The following is an 11,451-nucleotide window of genomic DNA, read 5'->3' on the forward strand; positions in this document are numbered from 1 at the left end:
TTAGTTATATACTACATCCACGGCCTGCTCGACAGCAATGCTTCCTCCTCCACTACGCTCTTCCAATATATACTGCGCAGACCTCCTTCTCCTTCTCTCTCTCTCTCGCTTGCACTCACGCCGCGTCGGCTGGCCGCACCAACGCGTCGTGGTGCAGCACCTCCTGGATGGTCAGGCGCCGGCTCGGGTCGCACTGCAGCATGCCCTCCAGCAGCCGCAGCGCGCGCTCGCCCAGCACGTGTGGCATCCGCCAGGCCGCCAGCACCTCGCGCACGCCCACGGCCTCGAAGGCGCGGAACGCCGCGTCCTCGCGCGTGGCCAGCGGCACGAGCGGCGAGCCCGTCACGAGGATGAACAGCACGATGCCGAGCGACCACACGTCGGCCGCGCACGGGTCGTACGCGGTGCACGGCGCCACCACCTCGGGCGCCATGTAGTAGGCCTTGCCCACGCGCCCCACGCAGAGGCGGTCGGCGCGTGTGGACAGCCCCAGGTCGCCGATCTTGCACAGGCCCTGGCGCCCGAGCATGACGTTCTCAAGGCTCAAGTCGCGGTGCGCCACGCCCAGGCCGTGCAGGTAGGCCACGCCCGCGGCCACCTGCTGCACCACGGCCAGTGCGGCATCGCCCGCGAGGCGGCCGTTCTGGCCGCGGTTCACGCGCGCGTACAGGTCGCCGCCGGCGCAGTACTCGAGCACGAAGTAGAGCGTCTGGCCCTCCACGAAGTCGTCCAGGTACTGCACCACGTGCGGGTGGGCGTGGGGCTGTGCTCGTTGCAGCACAGAGAAGGCCTTCTCCTGGCGCGGGTCGTCGGGCGCCTGCAGCTCCGGCTTGCGCAGGTCCAGCATGTTGATGGCGTGCAGCAGCGACACGCTCTTGAGCACCACGCGGCGCGGGCGCAGCAGCTCGTCTGTGCACAGGTAGACGCCGCCGTACGTGGTCTGCGCCAGCTCGCGCTCGACGCGGTAGCGGTTGCGGACGAGCGTCATAGTGGTGGGGGATGGATGTGTATGCAGCTTTTCGTCGGCTTGGGCCCCTTGAAGCGGATTCCCGACTGGAGCCGTTCAGCGCAGGCGTTTTGCACAGTGGAGCAGTTCAAACAGTGGGACGAGCTGGACGACGACTAAGGTGCGGGATGCGTAGGATGTGAGGTGGCTTGGCTCATGTATGGGCCGTTTTGTTCGGGTTTCTCGCAGAGGGACACTGGTGCCGTCATTTGTGAAGCGCGCGGCAGCACTGGGCGGGCAATTGAGGCCGAGGGTGTCCGTGCGGCGAGATACACTTCTTCCATCGATCGATTGTATTTGAATACACATATGACCGGGAGTCTGCACGAGGATGGCAAAGGAAAAGTAAGATTGAATCGCTATCACTACAGGTTTTGACCTCTGGTGATTCTTTAAGCGGGATTGAGCCGCCTCCCAAGCGGAAGACCCGCATATCTTGATCTCACTATGCATTAGAGTTCTGCAGATCTACTGGTACCGTGTCCCCAAGTTGTCATACGTCAACCAAGTCACGGTTGCCGGGTCTGCATCGGAATTCCGACAGATTCGGCAGCAATTTTTTCTGGAGCACGTCGTGGACCAGGACAATTCATTTCGTTGAACTGTGCCGCATCGTCTGCCGAAGTCCTGTGCCGCTGTGCCGCGTCGTCTGCCGAAGTCCGCCGTCCACCTTCTCTATGCAGCGCGCTGTAGCAAAGATGCTGCTCTCGCGACAGACGTATCACTGCCAGGCTGCCGACGAGCTCGACCTCGACGTAGCGAGCAAATTGAAGGCGCAGGCCAGAAGCCACGATATCCTGGTTATGGGAATTATCCCGCTACGCATACGTATTCGGGTAATTGAAATAATATCTGATAACCTGAGTCACCTGCTTCAGTACCCGTGGCCAGATCTTTTTGCATTCCTCCGATTTTGTGGGACTTAAAAAAAGCGGTGCCAAAACAAAACGCCCACCAACCAACGAACTTGCCGGTACCGCTCCAGCACTGCAAATGTAGTCTGCTACTGTAGTGCTGCTGTCTGCAACAAGGCCATCGGATTCTGGCTCCGCCCGCGAGCAGATCGCTACGCGCTCGTCACCAATCGCGGGCGCACTAACCTTCTATTTTCCCCCAAGCGATCGGCCAATCGGAAGCGGAACAGCTGATATGTTCGAACCGTGCCGTCCGACTTACAAATGCCTCTTGCTTATAAACTACAGAGAGTCGGGCGAATCCGCATGTGTTAAAACGAATAGCGCCCGCGTTGCCCAGTATAGTATAACCATTTACACGATGTCAGGCTGCCTGCGTTTTGCCTCCAAGCTGGATGGTTCCAGGCCTGGAACGCTCTGCGCAGCAGCTTGTGGTGAGCTTCGTAGTTGGTTGTCTGCTGCGGGCATTTGCTTTTCGGAACCCAGTCGCAGCGCGATGACTCACACTTTTTACGGTACATTGGCAATCGACCGTGGTCGTCCATCCTGGCCGACAGCGCTCGCGTCACGGCGACTCGCGGGCCCCGCGCGGCCACCTCGCTCGCGTCGAGGGATCGTGCAGGATGCTTCTGGCCGAATGAAGGCGGCGCGGCGGCGGTCGTCACGCGGGGCCTGTCTCCCATATTGGCGGGCCCTTACGCCTGGCCAGAAACTATGATCTTGAGTCAAGATTCTTGACACGGTGCATGCAGGGCTTGACGTGGCGCTATCGTTGAAGAAGCCCTACTCGTTGAACGAGCCGCGGTAATGGCTCACCGGAGAGGGAAGCGGAGTTGTGACTGCTTCGGCTTCTGGTTGGACGAGGGGTTCGAAGCTGCCACACTGGTATTTTGTCGGCAGTCGGTCCTCGGGTGCTTCAGCCTGGGTGCACCAGGTGCAACAAGTTGTTGAACAACGCTCGATTCCGACTTGCACAGCGCTCGCAACAAATTGATGAAAGCCTGGCTGTGATTACATAGCCCACCAACAACGCCCAAGTGGTATGCTGCAGTGCGACCGGGGCTGGCGCCTGACCATTGAGAAGGTGCTGCACTAGGAGTCGTGGCCACGACTTGTCGCGAACGGAGCGGCTGCTGCTTGAGACGAAAGGATGTCGTGTAGTAAAGTTGGTGGAGGCTGCAAGTACATGTATCTATTTTCGTTGAAGTTGACGGTAATTAAAAGGTGATCTTCCTCCAAGTCCGCCGCCACGCGTTTGTTGCCCACCGCTGCGTCCCGGCAACATGTTCCGAAGTGGTTGGTACGTCCTGTCACCCCGCTGCACAGTAACTAACGTTTTTTGTCGACTAGGAAGCAGCAACGGACGACATTAGAAGGTTTCGCCATCTTGAAGACGGTCACGAATGAACACAATGCTCACGCAAAGGTGACGTGACTCCACAATAGCTTCAGTGCTTTGCACTAAAGTGTTCGTGTGTACTAATGCGGGATGCCAGTCGCGTAGTTTCCTACTCTACTGCCGCCCCCTCTCTTTTTTTGCCACGACATGACGGAGAACTTGGGGCTTCGGGGTACCGTGAGTTTCTTGGCCGGGTGCTTCTTACCACTGGCGTCGGTGCCGTGAAGCTGCGACGACGAGCGCTGCGGTTTCAGATAAATCCCGTCCTCCCTGGAATCGGAGGACTCTTGGTGGTTCATGGTGGCCAGCATGTTGTTGGCGGACTCAGCTAGAGACAGACCGGTATTCGACCGCTGCGCTCGGATGAGCGAGTTGGTGGACCCCACGTACGTGTTGTTGGGTCCGGAGTTCCTGGCTGTGAGGGACCCGTTGGCTGTCAGCGGCCGAGGCTTCGACCGAATCGGGCCGGCTGAAGACACTCGACGGGGCCTCCCCACCGCAATCGGAGCGGACGTTTGGTCCACCGGCTTGGGTTTCTTGCTTTTGGTGAGCAGCATCGCCGACCCCGGGCGGTTCGAGCGCGAGACGCCAGTACACTTTTGACTATCGGAGGTGTCGCTTCTCGGAGGAGAAGCAGGGGATGAAGCTGCGGACGAAGACGACGAGAGAGGCGACTCCGGGTTGCTACTGTGTTTCGTTTGCCAGGCTTGCGGGTGGTTGAAGGACGTCGAGAGGCCTTGGACGCCGGTTGAAGCGCTCGCTGGGTCTGGCGTCTTCGCTGATACGGAGAGAGAAGCGATCAATGCTTTCGATCGCTGACTTAGGGCGATGGCTGTCGCGATAGCGTCCGATGCAGACGCGTTAGTGTTCTCTGCAGCCTTCGGTCCTGGAGTTGACTCCAGTTTTCGTGCTGCAGCGCAGTGACCCTGAATATTTTGATAGGACAAACTGGTTCGAGTGCGTGACTTCAGTTCTTCGAGTGCTGTCGTTGGACTGTTAATCGGATCGGCCCTTGTGGAGGATTCTCCTGTTACAGAGCTGAATGGAGGGGGCTTTGTGTCTTGAATTCGAGCTGGTGGTTTGGATTCCTCTTCTTCTGGTGGTGGGGATACCCTCGACGCCAGACTGTCCGACAGCAAAGAGGCCTGAGCTGCCACCACGCGAACATGCTCATGCTGATTCGAGACCGAGATGCCACCTTCTTGTTGTTTGGGAACTGGGGGCTTACTGACTGCTCGTATACGTTGCCGATTCGATCCAAAGGTGACTGCGTGAGGTTGTCGCTGCTGGGCTGCTTCGTGTTGGTGACTTTGCGCTTGAGCCTGACGCAAATTCGTATGAAGTTTACTGAGTCGAGTGCCAGAACTATCGACAATTGCTGTCGGTGTTGAGCTTGATATCGCATTGGGAGTGAGACTAGAACGGGTTTTCTCCACGGCTGGGCGGTGGTGATCCGGTATATCACTGGTATCCCCAGAGGAATTACCATCGCCGTGCACGGAATTGCTTCGCGATGTGACGGATTTGCGGTGGTTATCCACTTCTTTCACGATGAGCGCGCGCAAGTCCATCTTGCTCAAGTTCTTCATGTCGAACGAAAAGTCAGCGCGCATGGACGGCGGCGGATCAGCCCCACCGCTGCGATGCTGGTATTTACGCTCGATGTCCTGCATGTACGGGTGGTCAAGTGCTTCCTGCGCAGATATTCGTTTGGTTGGATCAAACTCCAACAGACGGTCAAGTAGATCTACAGCAGCGTCACAGGCATTGGGGAACAGAGTACGGAATGAAACCTTTGGTTTCCTGCCTAACGAGCGCAAGAACCGCTGTGCCTGGGAACTTTGAATTCGTGTTGTGGCTTCAGGCGGTGGAGCCCCGATAACATCGAAAATTAAAGTAAGTTGATGGAGGAAGTTTTTGCCTGGAAACAGCGCCTTCCGCCCCAAAATCTCGGCAAAGATGCACCCCACAGACCACATATCAACGCTTTGATCGTACAGTCCGTCAGGTTGCAGCATCAATTCAGGCGCTCGATACCAGCGAGTTACAACGTGCTCAGTCATGGGAGGTCGCTCCACAACTCGACTTGACGATGAGCCTGAACTAGCTGGTGCAGATCGAGGTCGCTCGAGAGTGCTACCGGATGAACCTAGAACACGAGGGATTTTGCGGGCCAGCCCGAAGTCGGCGATTTTGAGCTGGCATGTCTTACTCAGCAGCAAGTTACCCGGTTTGAGATCTCGATGGAGCACACCGTTGTCGTGAAGGTACTTGACTCCACGCAGTAACTGGTGTAGGAAGTACTTTGCGTGAGCATCAGAAAGAGGCTGCGAGCTTTGGATCACGCGATGCATATCCGTGTCCATGAGATCCATCACGATGTAAAGCTCGTCGTCTTTCAGGTTGGTCGACAAATTATGGATGGATATAACCTAAAAGCAAAACAACGCAAGCATGACGCGTCAGCTTGTAGATCATTTTACAAGCATTAAGACCGTGGAAGTCGTACATTCGGGTGCTTGCCGAGGAGCTGCAATAGCAACACCTCACGCAGTGTGTGCTTTGCGTCTACTGTGCGCTTGGCCATGGGGCTCACTTTCTTGATCGCCACGCATTGTCCTGTTTCGCGGTCTTTCGCGGCACTACAAGTGGGGGTTAGCGATACGAGCCGATGCTCACCAGATAATTAAGCTGTGTCGCGTACCAGACAATGCCGTACGAGCCTTTGCCCAACGGATTCAAGAATTGGTACCTGGAGCTCACTTTGAACACGCTGCCGTACACCTTGAATCCAGTTTGGCCATTCGAGCTGCTTCCGTGTGGGCCGATGCTACTACATGTAGATGAAGACGTCGCCATTACAACAGTAGGAATCCACGATTTTCTTATCAAGGTGATAGCATTGAGCACTGCTAGGAAGGAGCTCAGCGATGCAAATAGAACTCCGCATTTGGCGAACGGAATAGCGATCAGGTAATTTCTCGAGTTGTTAGGTGTCGATAGTTCATTTGAATTCTGGTGTGGTTTGAGCGATGATGAGTTCTTACAACATCAAGACTAAACAGAACATATTTTCAGTGACCGAATCAAATATTCATACTGTGACTCCTTGGCACCCCATTCGCGCTACAGCTGCAGAAAAATGATCATCTTTTCCTCGGGAATATCGGCTTCATTACTCGCTGGCATGCACGGCTGGCCAATGAATGACCAGCAATCCATCACCCTCGCCGTTTGATCTTTCGGTTGAACGAGGTGCTACAACGCCAGGTCGCTTATTTGCTCTTCAGGGATCGCTGGAGTTCGAAACCACCACGTGCACAATGCTGTTTGAAGGAAACCCTGCCACAATATGCTCGACTGTTTCCGCTGTTAGCGTCTCCTCGTTGGACTCAACAGAACGTTGGAACTGATAACGATTTTCCCTTGACTGCCTCGTTCCAGATTTCCAAGGTTTAGTAGCTGCATCTCCAGCAGAAACTCTGGTCAGTCGTACCGGGCATGGCAAGATAATGGATTCTCACGTCTGGACGCGGGAACGGCTCATACTTGCAAGGAACGTGCAACTCCAGGACGCCAAGTTCGAAGAGTAAGCTCAGCAAAAAGTTTCGAACTGAATCCCGGCCAGAGCTTTCAGTTGCACATTGCTATTTGAACACAATGCAGAGCTAAACACCAACTTCGCACCTTCCAGTCCACTCTGAAATAATCGATGAAATGAAACCGGTCGATGAGGGACGTCTTCGAACGAATGAACTAGTTAGCCACCCATTAAACAGAGATAAAGTAGCACGTCTTGATCCAACTTCGAAAACGTAGAGCTGCTTGTCCACGCCGTCGAATTATTTTTTACCATCTTCCCAACGCTCGGGTCTTTCTTTGATTTATCTCAGGACATAGCGCAGCTTGAACGGTTCTTCTTCTGACAACACGCAAAGTGGTTGTGAACCAACAATCATTTCTCATCCTGGATATGCGTAGCGAGATGAAAGAAGCAAAGCTGGCCGATGCGAAACACCCAAGGGGTTTTGTACGCCGGAAATCACGCGCCAGTGCTTCCACCACCTTGTTCATCTAATCAAATCGACTAGACTAAGCCGGCTGGACTAACAACCTCGATTGACATAGCTCAGCATTCTTTCGCGAACAGAGGCCGGCTGTGCTTCACAAGTACATGTACTGTCAACGCGTCTGGTATGACGACAATGGATGCGTCAAGTAATTGTTGGAACAGCGGGAAAACGATACACCTGAGTGGCGCATCACACTCCTAGTGAACATCAGAGCGAGTTCGCACTCCGAACGTCGTCTTCTTTTCTATCAAAAGTGCATAAACGAATGCATAGGAATTGAGCATTTGTCGCGTTAAAAATGTCAACCATTCCAGCGCTGTGACCATACTCCAGATCCTTCTCCACGTTAAAACGGAACGTTGCAGACCGACCTATACATACACAGGTTGTTGTCACTCGAAATTGATCGTTCTCTCGTTAACGATATAGGACACGTCCTAGCCATCGCGCCATCAAGTTGAATGTCATTTGGGTCTTGCCGGCTCTCCAGAGATATGAACGGCGTCCCGCGCTCCGCACCTTCAACTCGATGAACTAGGCCAACTAGCTCATTCACGTAGTTGGAATCTTTCAGCATTTCGGCAGATGATCGGAATGGCGTAGTGTGTTTGTGCTCCACTGTATCCACCTCCACTACCACGTTATGTCTCCAGGTTTGGCGTACCGTATACCTCAGCTCCAAGTCCAGCTCAGCCACCAATATGTGAATGCGTTGTGGGTCAATCTCTCGCAATGCGCTTCCGAGCGTCTGTGCAGGATCGAGAGGCCATCCGTACACTTCTTTGAGCTCGTCCAAGTCTGGCAGTGCCATCTCCAGGCCTTTCTCTTCTGGTTCGCTTTCGGACGCCCACCAACCTTCCTAGAAAAAGCGGCTCCTTTGGAGCGCCTTCCTCCGGATTTGTGAGCCACTTCGTCGCGATCACATTTCGCAAGGACTCAATTGAGTCGGTCGTAGACTTGGTCACTGAAAGGGATCGCACCCGATACTCAAGATGAGGCACCTCGCCTTCGCGCGCTGCTCTTGGTCGACCGAAAGTTGAATTGGCTTTGTCTGCCCCTCGTAATTTAACGCCGTGATGGAAGGAGTCACAAGTAGGTGGGCAGAAGAAGAGTCTGGGCCAACTCGTCCGAGCAAACTCCACAGCTTCTCTCTGGAGTGAAGAAATCTACGGAGATCTAAACAATCGACATCGCTCAACATCAGCTCGTGCACCCTTGGTGAGTCAAGTGGAAGCTGCGCTTTCGGCCGCAGTAGTCAACTGGATTTCGCTAATTGCGACGTTAGGGCACGTTCTCTTCAGTGGGTCAATGAGATCTCCTCCCTCCCGACTCGCTTCCACACCCACAGCAAACGGAGGCATCCCCGCTCCTACGACTAAGCACTTCGGCTCAGCATCTCCTCCGACTTTTATTTCTGCGTGCAGAAAACTTGACTGAGACTGAATCAAGAAGTTCCGAAACAATCCTGACCTTGAAAGTAAAAGTCCAACGAGTGAAGGCAAGGATTTAAAAAGTTGCGAATGCCGTTAGTTTAGTAAATAACGCAAGTAAACTGGCGTACTGAAGTGTCATACTCGAAAGCCTATGGTCATCAGTATTCACACCACCACTTTTGTCTGAGCGAGGGATACGTGTTTTCAAAACCAACGCATGTTGCCAATAATTCTCTGGATTTTAATCCAGGCGATCCCAAAAACCCTCCCAATTTTGAAATGATAGCACCACAACAAATTTATATCTGCATTATACCGTTGCAATCATTTCACACCAAAACTGAATTTTGCTTCTAACTCAATACACATCCAACACAATGATGGTCACGAAGCACACTCACACGAGCAACCAGAAATACCTATAATATTGCATACATGTACTAGAATATTACACATTACTTAGCTCAAGCTCACAGTCCTGAAGATAGTTTGATGCAACGGGTGCAACGATAGCACGCGGAGCTAACGGGCACAAGCTTTCTCTCCCTACTAGCTCACTTTCACCTTTGCGGCAAAAGCACACAGGACATGACCTACTCTCACCGCTGTGGCTGATGCTTCAACGCATTCGAGAGCTTCGCGCGCATTTGCTTCTTTCATCATTGGAGCCGAATACTGCGCTAATGTCTACAAGCCGTCTTCGGCGATGGATAAACACACTCTCTCAAGCTTGGCTCTCAATGCAAGTCAGCCACCGCGGTCGATACTCCATTGAGCGGCTACTCGCGCTTGAAGAATATACACAACACACGCCGTGGTATCGAGTAGCGCTGGTTTGTCTGGGAGCACCACTGCCAATGATCGTATTTGTGCTTTCTCAAGAGTGCAGCCCACTCCAAGACCCAAGCGAAGGCTGGAAAGCTAACTACGGCATCTGGGTTCGCGTTGCAATTGTGAGTGCTGTTGTGTGCTACACAATTCTAGTCCAGATAGAGCACATGATAGTTGGCATATCGATGTCTCTACTGCAAATTGGCCTCATCTTAGGTTGCATAATGGTGGTGTACACCGCGGTTTGCCTTCTCGTCGCTGCGTTTCTTGTGTTCCCGATTCTGTTTATAACCATTACGATGATACCACCATTTTTTACTATAGTAGCTGTGTCATTCCGGTTCGTCCTCGGTAAGAGCACGTTCATGCAGATCGTCGCGCATCCGGATCAACTGCTCGGGTTTCTGGTTTTCATCTCGGTACTAACACTGATGTCGATCATCTACCCCGCCTACCAAGTTCTGTTCAATGCCAGTGCGAATACGCCCTACAAATTACTGGTGGTTCTACTGCTGCCATTCATCAAGTTTGTCACGAAGAATGTAGTTTCTTTGAGTATTCTGCACAAGGAGGACATGATACCCGAAGGCGTCATTTTTACGGTCGATTTTTTCAATGCAGTGTACGCGGCGACGTGCATGGAGCGAGCCTCTTCGTTTGTTACGGTGACAGTAATCATGACCGTGGATTTGCTCCCTCCACCTTGTCCTAGCGCTGCGAAGTTTGCATCGCAACGCGTTCACAACTCGCAGGCGTCTTGGTCGCGAGAACGGAGTCATCAAACCCCTTTTCTATCTTTTAGAAGAAAGCTGCTCACTATGCCACCATCCAGACAAGTTTGAGAAACAGGAACGCTTTCAAATTCTAGTGCGGTCATGTCTGCCTCACAAACTTTCTCCAGCAGGACAGCACTTGCTCGCTAGTCTCGAGAAATTCTCCCACAAACGCCCCAGTGTCTCCATTCTATACCGTAACTGGACTAGTCGGAGGAAGCCATACTCAGCGCAGGACGCTACAAAAACGCTTCTCCACATTAAACTCTCTCGACAAGATGTGAAAAGTGAGATCGATAGGCACAGTTCTGCCGTCTACGCTACAGCGTCAATTTCCAGTATCCCGGTAGAGTCCATACGCCACGGATCAAAACCAACACTGGGGTACGCGAATGATTCGAAATTCGCACCTACCTCATTCGTCCTTTAGAAAACCCTCGAGATGTTGTTCACATCAGAATGCCTAGTGTTGACCGAGTATTTAGAGTCGTTCGTCCCTGTCGTCTACGCAAATATTGTGTGTATCATGGTTCAACTCCCGAGTGCGCGCTACCACTCCGAACTAAACGGTCTAACCCGAAACAACGTTGGTAGCACAGTGAACACTGTATTCGTCTACGCACTGCTAGAATGCGTATCGTTTGTGGTGCTCATTGTTGTTGTACAGTGTCACTGCGGTATAGCGCACTCTACCAATAGCGTTTGTACTGGAGATACAAATGGCGCTGATCCAGAGCAAGCTCATGACGTGGATGCTGCTCAAACTAGCTTGTCGAGTCCTTCACTATCGTACGTTTCTGGTGATAAATTGTCCCGGTTGTTTTTAACGCTCTGGATTGTTATGTAGGTTTTGACTTCTCATTCCAGTTTTCATGGATACAAGACCGAAATTATAAACTATGAAAATACGCTGTGAATCTCCTCAACAAAGTCATGCCTGCGGCTCTGAAATTTTCTTTTTATCGTTAAATTTTGATCAATAAACGCACATTTTCAATCGAATGTAACGATTTGGGGTGCTC

General features: G+C 52.8%; 2 protein-coding genes across 2 annotated transcripts; both read right to left on the bottom strand.

The window, feature by feature from the left end:
* Positions 1 to 115: 115 nt before the first annotated feature.
* Positions 116 to 988, bottom strand: IUM83_02571 (Serine/threonine protein Kinase; the record flags this gene model as incomplete). Its single annotated transcript, XM_067926500.1, has 1 exon — positions 116 to 988. One exon carries the CDS (start codon positions 986 to 988, stop codon positions 116 to 118), a length of 873 nt encoding a protein of 290 aa, XP_067796646.1.
* A 2,411-nt stretch (positions 989 to 3,399) lies between these two features.
* On the bottom strand, positions 3,400 to 6,178 carry IUM83_02572 (CMGC/MAPK protein kinase; the record flags this gene model as incomplete). The annotated part of the gene is made up of 5 exons (XM_067926501.1): positions 3,400 to 4,097; positions 4,806 to 5,066; positions 5,460 to 5,751; positions 5,829 to 5,961; positions 6,024 to 6,178. The coding sequence occupies 5 exons, from the start codon at positions 6,176 to 6,178 to the stop codon at positions 3,400 to 3,402; spliced, it is 1,539 nt and encodes a 512-aa protein (XP_067796647.1).
* Positions 6,179 to 11,451: the final 5,273 nt, after the last annotated feature.

Source organism: Phytophthora cinnamomi (assembly GCF_018691715.1).
Source record: "Phytophthora cinnamomi strain GKB4 chromosome Unknown Contig16, whole genome shotgun sequence".
NCBI lineage: Eukaryota > Oomycota > Peronosporomycetes > Peronosporales > Peronosporaceae > Phytophthora > Phytophthora cinnamomi.